This window comes from Pseudoliparis swirei, chromosome 20 (genome assembly GCF_029220125.1).
Source record: "Pseudoliparis swirei isolate HS2019 ecotype Mariana Trench chromosome 20, NWPU_hadal_v1, whole genome shotgun sequence".
Classification (NCBI taxonomy): domain Eukaryota; kingdom Metazoa; phylum Chordata; class Actinopteri; order Perciformes; family Liparidae; genus Pseudoliparis; species Pseudoliparis swirei.
In genome coordinates, this window is record NC_079407.1 from 16,866,647 (window position 1) to 16,886,981 (window position 20,335).

General features: G+C 42.2%; 1 protein-coding gene across 7 annotated transcripts in view; it reads right to left on the bottom strand.

The window, feature by feature from the left end:
- The window catches only part of robo1 (roundabout, axon guidance receptor, homolog 1 (Drosophila)), a 228,977-nt gene that overhangs the window by 133,094 nt on the left and 75,548 nt on the right, over positions 1 to 20,335 (bottom strand). For all 7 annotated transcript variants that reach the window (XM_056440345.1, XM_056440346.1, XM_056440344.1 and 4 more), the window contains one exon: positions 12,898 to 12,987. In XM_056440345.1, the coding sequence (XP_056296320.1) occupies positions 12,898 to 12,987 (90 nt within the window). The remainder of the gene's footprint in view (positions 1 to 12,897; positions 12,988 to 20,335) is intronic.

A 20,335-nucleotide genomic window follows, 5' to 3' on the forward strand; every position in this document is an offset into this window, starting at 1 on the left:
CGCAGTGAACGCAGCGCACGTCGACTGGCGAGGCTGCTGTGTTTGCTTTCACTTTGTCCAATAATAAGAGAAACCTTATCAAAGTACTCGGACGTGTTGTTTTTATTCTTTCTGCGGTTCATGGTTCAAACTTAAAGTAACAGCCTCTTACAATTATATTCCTAAAGAGATTTAGGAGTATGTTTTTGGAACTTAACAGTTATGATATAATGGATCTACCATACAAAAGGGGTTCGTTTTGTCTCCCGTGGTTTCATAGACCATTGCTATTCCAGTATTCCACACTACAATAGCTATACATGCCATGTGTATCCTTCTGAAATGCAGTACAGGATCAACAAAAAGTACATTTATCAAACTGTCTAAACATGATATATTGCCATTTTCATTTAAACACAACACGCCTCTGGTCTCCATGCAGGCCTGTGTTTGACTGAACATTTACTTCCTAATGTTTCCGAGCAGCAGCCTACTTAAAATATAATTTAAGAATATATTATAATCTAAATCCCAAATGTACAGTGTGCAGTTACAGTGCATTAGTTCACTATGACTACATATGGTTAGGCTAATTGAAATCAGACTATTTATCTGATAATCCATGTTCCTAATTTAATTGTTTCCCCTATGTGACATAAACTTGGGACTCAACCACATACAAATGTGTTTCTCATCAATTTCTTTTTTTGGACTCAAGATTTAACTGAGCAGGAGTTTCTCTGCAATGGTGGGTTCACTTCAGCCTAAAGCATGTGCAAAGTATGTTCACCTCTGAATTATAACCAACTTCAGACACAGACTGCTTATGTCAAATTGGGCAAGATGATGTACTGTGCTAGTTATCTTGCATTAAAAGATTTAAAATATGGGGGAAACATAAACGACCAAAAAGAACAGCTGCAGCTGTGCTCTGCTCAGAGCTTGTATGTGGCTCCACTGATCATTAGTTACCAAACAGCGCCCTCCAGTGGTCGTTGGCAGAACTAAGTCAAGAAACCCTTTCATGTCTCAGCCTGGTGACACATTAGTCATCAACAATTTTCAAAGTGTCATGTTTCAATTACTTCCCACGTTTAATGACGATCTTGTCCCAGAAGCAAACAGTAGAAATAGCCCTCATAAGCATATATGTTACAACCGGACCACGACAATACTCCATGTAGAACGGTGTACAGCGAACACACACATGCAAGGACATCAAAGCAATCATTAAAGTCCAGAAACAAGTTATTATCATAAAAACCAAAAGATGATCATCAAGAATCGTATGAATAGTTAAACAAGATGTCGTTCAACAAAATATAATGCTGTTTATCAACAATCACGGTAGATTCGGTACCCTACTGTTTGCTCTAAATGCATCCATATTAATTAATTGAAATAATGAAATCCCTCAGATACCCTTCAGTGACCATACGCCATATATATAGAGCCTGCATGATGATGATTGCTACCCGACTGATGTATTCAAACAGAAGTCTGCCTTTCAACGCTCAACATTTCTCATTTATCCATGTGTCCATTAAATTACAGTTTCACACACTCCATTCCCACTTGTTCCTCATGTGCCACGTTTTCCTAAAAGCTTTTACTGCACACGGATCTGTAAAGTGGCTTTTCAGCTGATTACCACAAATTGAAGAATACCATTTCCTCTCGCCAGCAGCAGGGAGCTGAAACATAGAAGCAATCATCAACAAAGTCCTGAACAGAAGAGGAGGGTGTCTGTTAGGGCTGATTGTTGCTCCAGGATGTGAGCGTTTTGAACATTTGATGCAGCGGAGCAAAGGAAAAAAAATGCGAAACATTGACTTTAAGTAATAGAATGACAGGCCCACCTCTATGCACACATTTCCATATCTTAATGTTGCATCAAACCATTTTGTATTCAGGTGTGGTTTCCCCCCTTCTTCTATGGTTTTCAAAAAAGATAGGAAATAAATCCCACAGTAAGCACAAGTTATGACAGCAGAGCTGTGTGAAGAGAAAGCTCTGTGTTCTCTCTCCTTCCCCTCCTTTGCAACCAGCAAAGGCAGGAAAAAGAGTCATATTGCCAGGGCTGTGACGGAGACAGCAGAGACAGCAGAGAGCATTTTACACCTATACATCTACAGAAGGATAGAATTACCCCATCCCGACCTGCAAAGTGTTCGAAGGCTTTAATGCTTTAACAACTGGTAAAGCAATTTTAAAAAACACAGTTGGATGTTGTCAAACGGTTGTTGAGTCATTAGTTTTTGGTTGACAATTATGTCATCTCTATTTGGTACTTACTGTGAAAGACCTGGTTACATTTGTGTGGTTTGTTGTGGGAGTGCCTCAACGTCTGGTTGTGTTGGTAAAGTCCAAAATTATAAGGCAGCCTTTTGCACCAGCGATACTTCTGTAACCCGGCGAGGCGATGGGCCCCGTATGGACCCTTAAGCTCTTTGGGGACTCCCAGCATGACCAGCATGGCAAATAGCACCACTGACAAACACACAATCTGCATGGTGATGTGTGTGGACAACACACAGCCAGTAGATGTGAAAGCACAGAGCTATCAGAAAAAAATACACCGCTCTTGTTCGTTCAGGGGCTGCAGGCTGGAGTTTGTGGCGAATAATACAAATCCAATTCAAAGATCCTCTTGACAACTCTCAAAAATTAACAAACCGCAAACATTACCAAACTTCCCACCAAGAGTCCTTCATGCTGCTACCCTTGAGATCTGCCAAATACATAAACCCCTGCAGTCTTGGCGGGTCTCCTTAATCCGGTGACAATGTTCCCCCCCAGAGTACGATGGGATCTTCATGAGGGCAACTCTGTACACAATGTGCATTGGGAAGTTCACTCTCTCTCCATCTCACCATGCCATCGCTCAATGGAGAGACTCTCATCTTCCCGACCTGTTTCATCTCAGATAATTCTCCTTTTAGTACCCAAAAGTAGTTTGTGGGCAGGCCGTCCTTTCCTATGATGCTTCTATGCTTGCAGCCCGACGGGGGATCCTGTTGGCTGCGTGCTGAGTCCCTTTTCAAATGTGCTGGACTCCTCACAAAACCTAGGCCCCCTCAGCATAGAGGTGATGGGGTGACCACCAGGCGGGGCAAGGCGAAAGGGCCCGCTTTCCCTTTTCCCTGACTAAGACTATGAAATGGCTTTCAATTCCCATCTCACCAGCACACTAAACAAGACGACTTAAGACAAAACCTTTCTCTTTCGAAAAGATACTCCCTGTTGAGAGGCGAACAAAACACTTTCCCAGTAGACACTTTTTTACACTCAGACAAAACTTTTTTTGGGGTACATTTCCCAGTCAACACTCGGAAGTTTTACCTCTTGTAGAGTTACCTTGAACATAATGTGGCCAGGTACAGAACGTTTTAGTCCTCTTCACAGGCAATTAAGTTGGATGTTTTATACTTCCAACTCACATTCACTAGTGCCTTTTAGCATTCATGTCCTGTCCTCGAGGAGCCATTCTTTCATTCATTCCTCGTGCAACTTTTCTTTTCATAAGATAGCAACTCCAATGTGTAGTCTTTTTGAGTTGGCAATGGGCAGTGCATCTCCAAGGTGTTTGAAAAGATAAACATAGATAACATGAGGTAAAGGGTCCGTGTTTCGAGCACTAAGCTTCAGAGTAACTTTGTCCGGCTTCAGTATTTGGGCTGTGATTCATTTTGGAAGTGGCTTATCACAAGTGTGGAGCAGTATTGAAGCAAATCAGTCAGGTGCAAGAAAGGGCGAGAGTCCCAGCGCTGCTTTATACCCATGCACAGCTGTGTGAAACAGGTAAGGAAACACGATAAAGCACTTGCTGACTAATGGCATCAATTCCCATCATTCTAAAGATCTGTCCTTGTCTCCTCACCAACCTCAATAAGGATAAGGATGTTTATTGTCATTGTAAAAACATGCAATGAAATGAAGTTGGCGACATATCAGTCAGTACAGCAGCAACAGGTAAAAACATGTATAAAAACATGAAGACAGGACATTTCTAATATAAAACAATACATACAAATAAATAAGAATAAATAAAACATAAAACACAAGCATCAATAAACGGCTTAAACGTGAAAAAGTGTCATGTAAATTAGTATGTTGGTCCATGGAGGACCAAAGGTTTAACATAGAGTAGCATAAAGGATTGCAGTTACTCAACTGAGCCAACATGTATCCCAATGTCTTGAAACATCTGTAAATCTTGTATTTTTAAAACTTCCTGTAATACGTTCCATGATTGAGTCTGCTAGACGTATCAAGTTAAATTGAGACTGCATCGTCATGCAGTTGGCTCATGAAGAGGAGCTCTTCAGGCTCTTACACGGCACTCTGGAGACTGAAATGATTTTCAGGTGGGCTGACAGATTATCAACACTGGACCGACAAAGACAGAAAGGAAGGGATGGGACACAAGTGACGTGAGGGAGAAGAGGAGTGATGACCGGTGGTCCTGAGGAAGTCATTGGTGTTACTGTGTCACCGATAAGAGGCAACCAATCATTTCTGATTGGTTGCTGAGGGAGTGCTGAAGCTCCAGGAGCACACACCATGCCACAGCTAACTGCACAGGAGGAGAAATGTTTGACTTGAAATGATTTCATGTAGCGTTTCTAACTGCAGAGCAGCCAAAAATTTAGATTGATGTCTATTTTGAAAAACTAACACGGCTTGTGAATAAACGCAAAGACATAAATTGGCCTAAAGTTTAATGCACACATCATCAATATTTGAACATTTGTCTGAAATAGGGGCAAAAGACTGAGTGAAATTCAAATCACAGCTGGCGAGTCAGACTAAAAGCCATCAGACTTAGACCGTGACACATATCAGCAGAGACCGAAAGTGAAGCCCTGAGTGCTCTTGTCATATTTCTGGAACATCCACAACAGAAACCTCAGGGATTGTCAGGCCATTTCATCCTTCCTGTCCACTGTGGGCAATACTGTGGCCCCTCAGCTCTACACCAGAGCCCAAGAATGTATAATTCTGGGCTCCATCCCAAAATAAATACAGTTAACCCACTGAGAGGAACCTCAGAACCAAGCCAGACAGAGCTTTAAAAATCCAGAAAAGACCGAAAAATGTCTCTTGTCACTATTATATTGAGAGTTTGCCAGAGAGGAGAGGAAGGGACAGGCGATACAAAGCAGAGTGTAACAAAACATAAACAGAAGAGTGAGAACATTCCTCTTCTCACTATAGCTGCCCTGTGCGGCTTTCAGACATGATTAAAAAAAAGAGAGGGGTCCAGTGAAAGAAAATGACGGAGAACTAAACAAATCTGTTTCTGTTCAGGGAATGCCCCCATGCATGACTCTGCTGCAAGAAATGTGAGGCAAAGGGGAGTGTGTGTGTGAGTGTGTGTGTGTGTGTGGCAGACACTGAGGAGAAAGAAAGAGGGGGAGCTTCACAGGAAGCTGCGTCGAGGCTTGGAGCACAAAGCAGGATGAGGCGATAAACAGGCTGTTGCTTTTCCGCTTGCATGCGCACACTGAATCCCTCTCTCCCTGTCTTTTAATGGGCCTCACATTAGCATCTGTTTAGCGTCAGCCTCGGCGTGGACTGTGGAGGCTGATTAAAATAACCCAGCTATCACATAACGTCCACATAACGTCCTGGCAGCAACATCACAACACAGTCAGATGCTGGAATATTTGCAGCCAGAGACGTTCAGGAGGTTAGCATGAGTGTTCTGTCACTGTCCAGATGTTTATTCGTTGCTTCTGTTCAAACTCCCCTGGTGTGAGATTATGTTCCACGGGAAAAAATATGAAGTTGATTGTTGTGTTAGTAACCATGTATTCAGCTTACAATGCAGCACTTGAGTGCTACAGCATCCCATGTGTGCATTTTCATGTGTGACTGCACTAGTGTAATAGGGAGATAAGACTCGACAACGATTACAATATTAAAGTTATCTCTGACTGCCCTTGGATTGCTCTTCTTTTCTTTCCGACATAGCTTGTTGTGTGACCGACGGCTCACCCCTTCCCACATAGTAATGGCAGAAACAGGGATAATTGTTTACAAGGATAAATGCCTAATTGGCTGAATTTGTTTGGAGCCAGAAGAGCTTTAACGAGTGACAGTGGGCCTCTGGGTAACTGAGCCCAGAGATGCCTTTGTTCCAATCGCTGCTGGACCTCAGCCAAGCTCATGGCTGCGAGATGCAAGACAAGAAAGAGTCTGACCAATAAATGAGCTCAATCAGAGCCACAATCTGACCATTATTTACATGAAAAGTAAACAGCCATTTCAAGGTTTCCGGGTCAAATCTCTTCATTATGTGTATTCATACATTGCTACTGCATTGATTTGGAGCTGTGGAGGTTTACCTTTTTAAAAGGCTCTGCTGTCGGTACAGGTTTTCTCAGTCTCCAGACATCACTGACAATAACACTCCAACTTAATGTAAAATTAAAGAGAACCTGTTACACAACTCGGACACTGTCACCAATGTGAAACTATATCGTCAACTTTTTCATTTTCCTTTTCATCAAAAAGACATTTTGTATTTTTGGACTACGGCACATTACTGGCCAAGACTACGCGTTCAACAAGGTCTGTTGGCGTCATCCTCTGGGGTTCATGAATTTATGTACAAACTTTAATTGCAATAATTGTCAAGATATTTTGGTCTTGACCATAGTGGTGGACCGAATGAAAGACAGAGCGTCCATCCCTTGAGTCACATCTAAAACGTGTGGCTAAAAAGTCAGTCAGTGCCCAGATCAAAATACTTTTGGCAGTTTGTGGGCGAGATAAACATTCAGAATTCAAACTCAAATATCCCTTTGGTTTTCTACATATTTTCTTTCATATTATTTAAAAGAAATAAAAAAACACACACATTGCTCTCTCAATATTCGGGACAAATCTTAACTGCACACCCGAACAGTCAAAGCGCTGAGAATTTATAGGACGTTAATAATACTTTTCCTCAGTTATTTCTACCAAAAAACTTTCCAGAACTGTACTAAGGATATCATTCTGCAGTAGTTGTGGTTCCAGTGGGGCCCTCGAGCCAACATCAATGACTCATCTCTCTCTAAAGATCCTGAGCGTAGAAAAATACAAAGACACTGCTCATGCTAAAAGTCTTTTTAAAAAAAGGCCTATTCTTTTGGCCTTTGCCTGCTGCGATCAGCTGCCAAAACAAACTGCCGCTGTGATGAATGTAATAAATATGATCGATGGGATATCTGGTGCTGCTGACCTCACACCACGCGCCAGAGTCCAGGGAGCAGGTGCTGCCCAGATTTACAGCCCTCCCCTAATCTCATGACCACATCTCCACAGCCCCCTACAGCTCACACTCAGCCTCAGAGACAGGCTTAATATTGGCTGTGGCTGAACTTTATGTACAACATGACTATGCACGAATCATATCACCACCAATAAAACCGGCAATGATTTTACACATCGTGAAGCCGTCAGTCATGGCTGACAGTTATTAGAGTGATTTCTGCTCGTAGGAGCACACAGGGCTTTACGGGCTCCTTAGGCATTTACTCATAAAGATAAGCTAAATTAATAACACATAAAAAGCTAATTGTTCCGAAGGCAGCGGGAAGACGTTTTATCAAATAATAGCTATAAGACGCTGCTGTGGGTGGATTATTTTAAAAAGCTCTAATTTACCAGCTACGTACAGTAGTTCCAAAAGTACTGTAAATTTCCAGCAACTCATGTAAATGATCTTTGTTAATTACAACATCATTATTACCACAGTTTGTTGTACAATCTATGATTGGATTTAACTCTCGCAGCCCAGTTTCTTATGACACTTTAAACAATTAGAACAGGCAAAGTACTGGGCACAGACACATAGTTAGAGTGCTTCACCCTTGTAGTAATCAGGATGTGCACGTAACACTCCTGACTCTAAAATGAAGAATAAAAGACTGCTTGGCTGATGAAGTTGTGGCTGAAATTCGAGCTGGTCAGCATATCCGAACAGCTGAGAAGCTACAGCTGTTATACAGCTAACATTATATAAGTCTTAGTTGATGTTGTCTAAGAAATATATGACCTAACTCCTTGTTGTATATTGCAGAGCGGTGGTAATTACTCATAGCAATTAATGCTACTAAGTTAATACAATATTGAACACATTGGTTTACTGTTTTGAGAAAAGAAGTTGCTCATAGAGCCAAAAATAAGACTTAATAGTTTATATTCCTATAAAGTCAGAGGAGCTACATACAGCATTCCCTCCTCTTCACTTTGAGATGGTGACCCATTTACATCCTAAGAAAACACTGATTATCCTTTCACTGAGAAATTAAGTGTGTTTGACGGGGCAGGAGCAGCTTATAATTAGCACTTAACCCTTTTCAACCTCCTTCCCAATTATCACGAGGACACTAGAAACGTGAATCTGAATATCATAATTTATTTCTCACCTCATAGTCTTTGTGCTTTCAACCCTCGCGCTCTTGTGCATAACTCCCATCTCAAATCTTGCCTCCCCCTCGAGTGCCTCTTGACCACATTATTCCACTTTCTATCCTGACTAGACCGGCTAATAGAGCCATTTCCTGGGATGGTACTATGCTAAGCTGTGTGGATAAGGGAGATGAAATGAGATTGGACAGGGGACACACACAAAAACGCAGCAGCTCAGAGGCTGCGGAGAAGCGAGGACATTAGTGCATGTTTATAACTAATTATATAGCTCCTCCAGGCACGGCCCGAGATCTGTCTCTATCGTTGCACTGGCATGAGCACGGCTGAAGGGGAGGGGGGAGTAACATGTGCGAATGCAGCTATAGGTGAGCATCCAGCACCTTTTCTGCTATCATGATTTCCGCATGCTAAGACGGGTGAACATGTGATATGTGCCACACTGACGCTGTGTGGGGACTCTTGGGTAATATATGTGGGGGTGACACTGTGAAGGAAATTGGATTTCAGGGCGTGGACATCAAGGCCAGCGTATCAGCGCAGTAATAAGAAGGACGAATAGAGAGTAGAGCTCTCCATCTCTCTCATGGTAAAGCTGCCAGTGTCATGTGACCAGACACAGAGAACTCAAACTCCTGCATCAATAAGGGAGGAAAAACACACCTGGGCTCAATCCACTAGGCCTCAACAATATGAGGACAATCTGCAAGCAGCATCTCTGTTGTCAAGATATACTTTGTTGTTCACACAAGGGCTGAATGCTGATGTTGTTTCTCAATGTGGTGTTGAATATGCTCAAGTTTACATACCGTTATGACGATAAGCAACAATTTGTAACAATATGTTTGTGGCATTTGTCCCCAATCTGGCCTCGGCTGCTGGCTGGTTGCCAATCAGTCGCCGATGCTGCTGATATAAAAGGGCAGCAGAGCTGGAGGTAGAGAGGCAAGTGAGCAGAGGCGCAGTGTTGCGGTGTGCTGTGTGCTGTGTGATACCAATAAATATGTTATCCAACGGAACATCTTTGTGCCTGGCTGATCCTTGGAGCTTTTGGGGGAAACCCACGGGTAGCGGCAATAGAGCTGCTACAATGTTCTTGTCAAAAGCTAGCATCACAATGTACAATATGAAGACCACAGCAGTATTTCATATGCAGTGTTTAACTATGCAATAATCTATACGGTAATGATGCATTCCTCTTCAACACAATGGCAGTGTTGTGAGCAACAACTTGTAGCAACATGCCCCGAGCATCTTAGCTGCTATCAAACCAGCTTATATGTAGCCGGTATAGGCTACATGTGACAGGACCTGGCCGCATGTTAGGCCTACTTGATGTGCGATGAGAGTAAAGCTCTTAGAACGGTGTGGCAGGACAACGCTCATATCAAGTTTAGGGGTCGAGGTCAGCATCACATTCAGAGAAAATATGTCAAAGATAAATATGAAAAGCAACATATAAAAATGTTAGTAAAAACTCTTTTGTTGGCTCTTTTCTTCTTTTGCTTTCAGAAAAGACATATTTACAGCCTATCACTGTATTTGGGTCTCCATTTGCATTATGCAATATTTCCAAAGACATTTCCCACTGTTCATTGAACAGTAACAATGAACAAAAGTTTGGCAACCTTTTAACATCCAACCATTCAAATCTATCTGTACACGTATCACCAAAGCATTTACACCTTTGTGAATTGCATATTTTCTGAATGTTTTGACAACTTGTCACCATTTTTCTCCATAAATAATGCCACCATCATATCACAGCTGTGACCAAAAAGTCCGTACTAACATTCAACATTAGCTTTGTTTATTGAAGTTGGTGTCATGCTGGCTGAAACATTGAGATTGAATTATAAATAAGGCTTAAAGCTAATGTATACTGCAGTGAAATGTGCCATGTGACAAAGTGTCAGCTGACAGAACTGTCACGCAACACTTTCACTTTCATAGTTCAGTAATGGCAGGAGTTTGTAGGTCAAGTGAAAGGTAGAGTGTGTAGGATTTAGGGGAACCTATTTGCAAAAGTGGAATATAACATTCACAAATGTTTTCACAAGTGTTTAATCACCTGAAACTTAGAGGTCCGCCATGTGACATCGTCCTGTTTACAGTAGCCCAGAGAGCATTTCACGTTTTTGTGTCAGGTGCCGGCCTGAGAGTGCAACAAGCGCCATTGCTCCTTGTGTACCTTTATTATGGGAGCAGGACCTCTGAGAGGGGTGAACTACGTCTCTGGTTGCAGTGCACCATCACATTTTCACTTTAGAAATGTGGAGTAAGAGCCTAAATTTTAGGGTGTGCAGTAATGGCTATTCGCTATGCTCATCTGTATAGCCATCAGCAGAGTGAATGTTTTGCTCTAGGTGCGGCCACTTAAAAAAATAATAAAACACAGTCTGACAGTAGTCCGGAGCACTCTGTTCTGCAGCCAATCAGTGGTGAATGTGTGGCAACCTAAAATTCCCTCACGGTTTCCTTATCTTTATTACCATAACCTGACAAATAGAGCGGCTCTCTGAAGTTGCCGTCCTTTGTGATTTGTGACTCACGCAATGGTAGCTGTCAGCGTCCAGGGAGGATATGAGCGCTGACGTGCTCTCTGAAGTCACGCTCAGCCTTTCATGTCGAGGCAGAAGAACCAAAGACCTGTCTCCTGTGTCTGTGTGTGTCTGCCTGCGACTGAAGCGCGAGAGTTTTAGCGTGCCTCTCTAATCCACTGCCTTCACACAGGTCAGTCTCATTTATTATGAATGTCAAGTTCTGCACACAGCTCTTTGATATCGGGAAACAATTTAGAGCTGGCTGAAAGTCAATGTCTTGGGGGACCAATAAAACACACTTTAATGTATTGCAACTTCAGGTCTTCAGCATGAGATTCCTTATACAATTCACTGTAGGCTCATTGATCCCAGGTGACTACCGTACCATAATAGACATTACCGTGTCATTGCCTAAAACCATGCAAGCTGTTTTTAGTTTAATATCATGTAAAACAAATGGGTTAGGTTACAGTATCAGTCACATTGATGTTAAGCTATTGACTCAACTCAACACAACTCTTTAATGCAGAATGTAAACATATAAGTAAATGAAGAGACGGTAAGGACACACCACTCTTCTTCCTCAATGTCATGTGTGAGTGTGAGATTAGACAAACAGTGAAACTTACTCATAAATCAATGAACCTCTTTCTCCACTTTCTCTGCGAGGTTCACTGAGCTCACCGGCAAAGACAACATCAAACACAAGCAGGCCCCTAAAGACGCTACACTGTCGCAGTTGAAGGTAAACTCCATTTCTATCTGAGCGAAAACTCTCAGCTGTCAAGATTATCCTCACGTTCCATCCAGAGAGTCACGCTCTTTAAATATGAAGTCTTTGGCAGCAGCCCACTTTGTTTTATCAGCGGCCGACTGAGGTATCAAGGCACATTAGTCTCATTTCCAATTCACTGACAGGGCCAGATCGATTCCCCTCACAGTTAGGATTAAATGGCCAGATTAAAGCTGAACTCTTGGCACTGTCCACCGGGCAGATTTATCATTCAAAAGATAAACCCGAATGCAGTGAGCCAAATATAACATGACTTCCCCCTTTAAGCCCTCATTCAAAGCATATCAAGTCTGTTGAAAACTGGGAAACTTTATGTTTTAAAACAACTTGGTGTCACTGGCAAAAAGGAGCACCGTGATACTAATAATAATCATATAGTTTCAGTTATTGTCTGTATTTCAAGCAAAATAACAACAAGTGAAGCTCATAGCGGTTGTGGCAGATCATTTGGACTTCTCTTTTCTGCACACGATTTCCTGAAGCTGTGTGAGGTCCAGTAAATGACCTCGTGATGGAGGTCTCCTCGCTGGGACAACACACCGAGAACACTTGTTACACTCACTCTGGGATAAAGGGCTTAAAAAAACACGTGCGTCATTTCTAATTTTCTCCAGACTTGAATCCTTTGTATGTGCTCATGTGTGTGTGTTAGCCAGTCCCTCAGGTGAGGACCCCATTTCCAGTTTTTCATTTCCCCAAAGAGCTCTGCGGTCTGAGGAGATACTGCCTCCATGAAGTGATGCATTTAAAGTGGCGCTTTTTGCCTGCTTGTCCCACAATTCTCTCTTTTCAACACTCACAATTGTTTTGTAAGCAGCGGTCACAACATGTAGATCATGTTTTTAACATTTGTTTGCCGTGGAAACACATGGGAATTGTTGCCTTATGCTGAAGCGTAGTATTTCTTCAATCAAAATACTTACAACTGTGGGGGGATTGCTCTTTGAAAAATGTAAACATTGGCTCCCAAATGTGTATTCTGTAATCCCTTTGATTATTTTTTCACTTTTCACCATAAAGGGCTTAGATATTCCAGATTTGTATAACTTGTGTAATGGAGAACACATGATTGATTGTAAAAAAAGGATCACCCTGATATTTCAAGCATTATGTATGTATGTGAGGACACATTTAAGTTTAATGAGAAAGCAGCAGCAGTACCTGTGTAGCCCAAAGAGTTGTCATCCTCGTGTTCGGTGGTGGGAGCTGGTGTTGCCCCTTCGCTGGCCTCATCCTGAGCGACTCCAGTCTCTGTCAACAATAACACCACAGGGACTGAGAACCCAGACGCATTCTGCCTACCTTCCCCACCCGCGGTCCAAACCTCAAGCCCTCCGCATCCTTGACACGTGCAAAGAGCGACCACACAAAGAAGTGCCGGGCTCCATCCTTGCAAACTCGGTCTCTGTCTGGATAATCCAAGCGCCCACATTGCAGAAAACAACCCAGCACTCATAATCCAAACAGTTGTGTATAATCCAAGTGTGTCTGGGGGAAACACAATGATTATGTCAGGTAGAAATCAATCCGTCGTTGGTTATAGATCCATCAGAATGATGTGTTGATGCAGTTTCCAGCTTTTCTTGTTTCCCCTGTCAGCAGGAGGTTGATCTGTGGTCGGGTGTCGGGCTTGAGTGTAAGTGTGGGTGAAAAGCTGAGTGATCTCTATCCTATCAATAGCCCTAAGTGGCTGCACCCCAAAGGGGACATATGGGCAGGGCAGAAGAGGGAGGACCGGGGCACACTCTGCATGATTGACAACGCCACTCTGCATGCACACGCACACACTGCGCACATACTCCTGATGCAAATACAGCGATGCACCATTAATTACTAATCAGCTCCTTTTGATTTGGGCGCCTGTGTCCTGTCTGGAGGGACAGGTTGAGTTTGTGAGACAGGAGGTGTGAGGGCGGGACTGGGGGGGAGGCGAGAGAAAGAGAGGCCAACCGGGCCTGGGTGTATATGACCTTTTGGGGAGAAAGGAGGCCAACTGTGCCCTTATGATGGCTCTGTGTGACATCAATCAGACTCAGCCATGCCCATTTTCTTTGTGGCCCGCTGACAGTCGGTTAATTTGGGCCTGGCGCCTGGGATATGGAGGTAAGAGGAATCATAATCAAAGTGCATCTAACCCCTTTAACTAACTGAGTGTCAGTCTGTCGGAAGTATCTGTTTCCTCAATGAGATCTGGCGGTACTTCTGATAAACGGCAGACCGGCATTGTTCATCGGAGGTTGCTTTAGATCAGCGGAGTGTGAAGAATCGGATGACCCGTGACTCCATCTGCCCCTCCCACCGCAGGAGGACTGACAGAAAGAAATCCACGCCGACTTTTTCAAAACACAGTGATGACCCCAAATCCCACTTTCCAACCGTTATGGAATCATCATTTAATGGTGGACACAAAAAAAGACATTTAAAATGCAGTGATTATGTCCCGCCCTTGCTGCTCCAGCAGTGTTGCAAATGAATGTGACAGCAAAAGGGCCTCACGTTGGGCCAGACCTATTATCTGGCACTTCTCTGCCTGTCTGTTTATCCAAACAGCAGCGTCTGACTGACGACGCTGCTGGAGAGCAGGGCCTCTGAGTCACACAAAAATAACCCCCTAGGTCACTCAGAGTCATGCACATGAACGAAGTGTGATGATGCGCATGAGGCATGAGATGAGAAGATGACATGACACAAACACAGTCATCAAGCACAGGCGGGCACATTGTCTGACACTTACAGCATGACACCAGTCAGATAAATGTAGTGTTTTCTGTCAATAAAGTAGCTGAGAACAAATAGCAAAACACAAAGCTGTTCAGAAAGAGTCTTTTAGAATTATTTTAGCAAAAGGTTGAAATACTATCGCTAAAAACCAAATCAATGTCATGTTTTCCAACATGAACATTAGTTTGACTCACTGATTGGCTGGATATAATAGTCTTACAAACTTGTGCAGATATTAATCAGAATCAGAAACATTTTAGTATATTAAGAGTATAAATGGAGAAATAAAGTGAATTCTTGACAAACTAATAATACAATTTGGTCAATATGAATATTACCATTACAATTATTGAAAAAGAGTATCAATCTATCTTGCCCTCCAGCCTTATATGCTGTATCTGTTCTGTATGTCCCTGTGTGGTCCACAGTCAGAGCTCCAATTAAAGTGCACTTCAGAGTTCATTACCAGGTGGAGTGTCCCGCTGCCCCCGAGGCGTCAGTCAGGACCCCAATGTTGCCTCACGACCCTCTTTTAGCCTCAACACAGCATCAAGTTCCCCTGTTGGCTAATTAATGGAGCACATGTGGCTGGCTGCTCACCATACAATACAAAGGCAGGCCTGCCCCCTCTCCCCCTACCGTCTTTCCTCCCGGGCCCCAGTCTATAAGCACTGGCCCCCGAGCCCTTCTCAAACATGAGAGCATGTCCTCTTTGCTGGCTCGCAGGCCTTTCTTCAACCCATGCAGGCTTCTGGCCCCGTTTCTATAGAATATCCATAAATGATGAGGTCAACTCCAACTAGATTCAACTTGAGTGGTTGTTTGCAGCGCTGTGGCTGCTATGGGGACCCAATCAACACAAGCCCCTGTGCAAGCTGACATGACAATAAACCTGACGTCTAACTTATTGCCACTGTGGTCAAAGGTTGATGAGTTTGACAAACGCTGCAAGCTCCTAATAGATATAAAAGAAGCAACCGGAGAGGCTAGCTGTTGTCTCATTGTCATCCTGTCATGTATTGGCAGCAGCGGTGCGGGCCCTGGCAGCCCATATAAAGTGATGGATGAGAGTAAGGAGTCTGACTCTGGGGCTCGTCAACAAGACTGATTATTTGTTGTACTGGAGGACAAGTTTCTCCACATGGTCTGATCAGGCGACGGATTTCTGGAACATGACCTCAAGCAATACCAATGATGTAATTGTTTTGTTGGAAAATGTTCTTCCCTCATACATCCCCTTACATCTGTTCACTTTTTGATGGCCAAGAGAACTCTAGTGTGGGACAAAGCAACCGAGATTTCACTTATTTCATTTGTAGCATTCTTTCTGCAAGTTGAACATTTGCTGTAAATGAGGTCGCTGCTCCTTAATGCATCACCCATAATTCCATTTTAAGAGTATCTTCTTCCTTTGAACCATTATTGAAGACGGACAAAAGAAGACAAACAGTAGAAAAATAAATCTTTTGAGCAGAAGCTAGTTTTTCCGCTTCATCTGTTTCCACGGCCCTGCTACACTCATTTCCATTTTGATGACACTTTCTTTGTTTTCTGCATGACTAATGTCGTTTTAATCAGGTCTTGAGATAATACATACAGACGCAGTGAGAACACAAAGAAACAAGAAAACAAATCGGGTCAAAGTCAAAGTGGAGTAAGATTTATAACTCTTAAAATAACTCTAAGAACTGCACCTGCAAGTCTAGAGATGATCTAACCAGGATATCTATTCATTAACATCTAGCTCTGTATATTTGTAACTTTGTAAAATTGTATATATGTACATTTAATTGAATGTGTCCCTTCTAATTTTATGGTGCTATTGTTGGTCTGTTTGTCTGTTTTCAGTTTTTTATTTATTTATTCAGTTGTTATTCCACCAGATAAATATAAATAAATAAATGTTTATTTTTCCGATCGATCTGATCAGAAACATCAACTAACTCAATGAAATGTAAACAAATTACCATTGCGTTGTAAAAAATATGCAACTTATGGTGAAAAGTAAAATAACTACATGATGTCCAACCAAACTGTTAAGAGAGATACCTTTAGAAGAAACAGTTCCACAATGTTGTAATAATGCTGATAGAGTGAGATGAGAAGAATAATATCACTTCCAAGAGAAGTATCGATCCTCTCATCGAACTATTACCAAGAAAGTAAAAAATCTTTCCCCAAAAAATGCAAAAGTATTGTTAAAAACAATAATAATATTAGATTTGAAGTGTTAAAAACCAAGACAAAAATCACTGAACCCCCCCCCCCCCAGAAAATGAGAAAGACATTTTGCATTTACATTGACTTTACAATCCGTGGAAGAAATAATAACCTTCAACATTCAATTTTATATAGCGCTTCTCTAAATACCCGAAGTCGCTTACAGAGTCCAGAGTCCAGTAGTCATACACACACACAGTCATCCCGGTGGTGGTAAGCTACATCAGTAGCCACAGCTGCCCTGGGGCAGACTGACTGACGTGGCAGCCAATCAGCGCCTACGGCCCCTCTGACCACCACCAACATTCATTCATCCATACGATGCAGTGCATGTCTTTATGATGGTGGGGGAAACCGGAGTACCCGGAGTAAACCCACGCAGACACGAGGAGAACATGAAAACTCCACACAGAAAGGACCTGGAACGACCAGGATTCGAACCCAGGGCCTTCTTGCTGTGAGGCGACAGTGCTAACCACTGAGCCACCGTGCTGCCCAAAAAAGAGCAAGAGATTTTAATACATCCAGCCCCAGTTTGACTTACACTGCTATTATGTTTTCAACATCCATTAATGATTCTAGCAATGATAATAACAGTGACATACTGCATAATTAGGAATATATCAGTTCTCATGGGGTGAACTGCAGTGAAAAGCACATTTGAAGTGAATGTTAACATCAAATGATTTTGCAGATTTCTTCCACAAATAGCCTCTGATGTGCCGAACAGTCACAGCTTCATTGCTTATTGCTGCAGCTGAAGGGAACATGAGTACAATGACAAACAGAACCATTTTGTTCACACAGTTTGTAGATGGCCGGCTACACACAGGATTTCATTGTTGACAGTTAGATTGCAGTTGCGTGTGTTGCCTCTCTTTCCAAATACGGTTTTGTTGGTTACAAAACCAACGGCAAATACAAGCACTTCAAACCTCAAGGTGACTCATATCTGAACCCACAAAGGGTTGATTGCGGTTAAATAAAAGTGCCAGAGAAGGAATGTCTGCCAATTAACTAAATGATAGATTTGCTTGGAGGGCATCAGCAAACAACCACAAAAGGAAAAACAGAGAGACAGTTCCCAGACAAATAGCGCTGATCGGATTAAAGGAGGCTAAATATTGCATGGTCATTTGACTGGACTGCAGAGTCACCGTGAATTAGCAGCTCACGGTGTAACTGTCACAGCTGCTGTCGGGGAAGTTTTATCACTGGTGAGCATGTTAAATTGTAAGATGGGCTTTTGAGAAATACTTTTCAGAGATATCTTGTTGACACACCTTTACATTGTTCAATGCGTCCTATATAGCCAACTTGATACATTACTCCTCAATTTTGTTGAACATAACTGGTGTCTAATAAATTCAAAGCCTGCGTTCCGGTGGAACTGTGACATTGTAATACGTTTGGTGCCCATAGAGAGACAGATTGAAGGAATAGGCATGGAGAGAGAGAGAGTAAGTAAGGTTTAGAAAATAAAAGATTGTTTGAGGATTTAAAAAGCTGTAGCCAAGGTGAATCTCTTCTGAATGTCTGTTAAGTATCACCTGATGTGGCGTGTGCAGCTCATGGTCATCATGACTCATTAGCAACTTGTCGGCATCCACAGACTATGTGACCTTCTTTGATTTCTCTCTGCAATATCTGCTTCTTGCAAGAACTGTAGTTCACAATCCTTTCGAATACCATGACATTTACTTGCATGTGGGGGTGTTCTGGCAAAGAGACTCTGAGTAATGCTAGTTTATCTGAGACTTTTTCTTATCCAATATTTTATTTTTAATTCACCAACCTTTTTCACCACCACAATGACAAAGAGGCCAAGAGACAAGAGGAGGAAAGAAGGTCATGCATATGAGAAACTGGAGGCTTCTGACTATGGGAAATTAGTTTAGAGAGCAATGGAGCAAATAATTCAGACCTCATTTCAAGGCTGCGGCACATTAATGACGAACTACAATGATGCTACCTTTCCCTCCTCGATTATTTGCTTAATCAGCCACATATGCTCGAACACACACACACACACACACATCTAAAGGGAAAGGAAAAAGCCCTGCAACAGAATTCACATGTGTTTTTTGTATAAACTTCGAAAATTCCATCAATATGGTAATGTTAACAATTCTTTCCCAAACCTAGAGACCAAGAACCAGTCCTCTAATCTGTCATCCCTCCCAGAAACATTTGCTGGAGATGCTCCATTGACAAAGCCTGACTTTCAAGGCATCCGGACAATTTCAATTGAGATTTTAGACTTAAATGTGATGCATTCCAGACTAGTATTAACTGTTTTCAACCAGAAAATGTTACCGCTCCACGACAAAATGTGTTTATCCTGGTTCGGTTGGAGTAACATCATGCTACTTTTGTTGAACAAAGAGGGAAAGTCTTGATAGGTGTTTATCATCCCCAGTTCATATGTGCCCTCAGTGGCTGGTAAATGCCTCAACGCTGTTTTTGCCACTAACGTAAAACAAGGGGAATGCTGAATGTTTTAAATTAGAGATACAGAGAGGAGAAAATATCCACCGGCAATGAATAACCTTCACAGTCTTTGATAGATAGATAGATAGATATATACTTTATTCATCCCCAAGGGGACATTTGTCGTCACAGTAGCAGCACCAATAAACTAAACACACGAGAATAAAATATAAAATATAAAATATAAAAAACAGGGATGAAAGATATAGATGTATACAAGTAAAATATAAAATACAAAATGAAGTATATATTTGTATATAAAATGAAACATATATGTATATATATATACACACACACAAACAAATATAATACAATGACTGTGCAAAGTATACAAAGTAAAATATAAAATACAAAATAAAATATATATGTATATATATACACAACATATATGCATACACAAATATAATACAATACTAATGACTGCAGTGTAAAATTAAATTAAATATAAAAATATTAAATATAGACAGAGTGTGCAAAATGCAAAGTGTGTGTATGTGTGTAGTGTAAATGAAAATGAAATGTTTGTGTGTGTGTGTAGTGTAAATAAATGAAATGTGTGAAGTGCAGATCAACATAGTGTAAATATGAAGTTATTATTACAGTTATTGCACGAGGATCTGGCAAGAGGTGATCTGTTATAGAGCCTCATAGCCGTCGGCAGGAATGTTCTCCTGTATCTCTCCTTGTGGCAGCGGAGCGTGAGGAGACGTCTGGAGAAAGTACTCCTCTGTCCCTGTAGGAGGTGGTGGAGAGGGTGGTCCGGGTTGTCCAATATGGACACAAGTTTCTTCAACGTCCTCCTCTCCACCACCTGTTCCAGGTGTTCCAGCTTGATGTGATGACAACCAACGTTCACTTCACACAGGTCACACCTATTTAGGGTTGGGTACCGAAACCCGGTGCCAATATGGTACCGGTTCCAATACAACCGGTATTACCCGAAGAAGCACAATCATTTTTTTTCTTTCCGGTGCCTGAGCCGATTGAAATTGAAAAAAAACTATTGTTGTGAACTTCTCAGGTGACTCCGCTCTGTCAGCAGGTGACGATAGCCTATCATATTTAACTTTGAGAGCGGAGGCTGCGCCTTGTGTGACTGCGTGAACCCGTGTGGGGCACACCAGCGTCAGGCTGGAGGACGCGGAGACCGTCACGGTCCGTGGGGCAC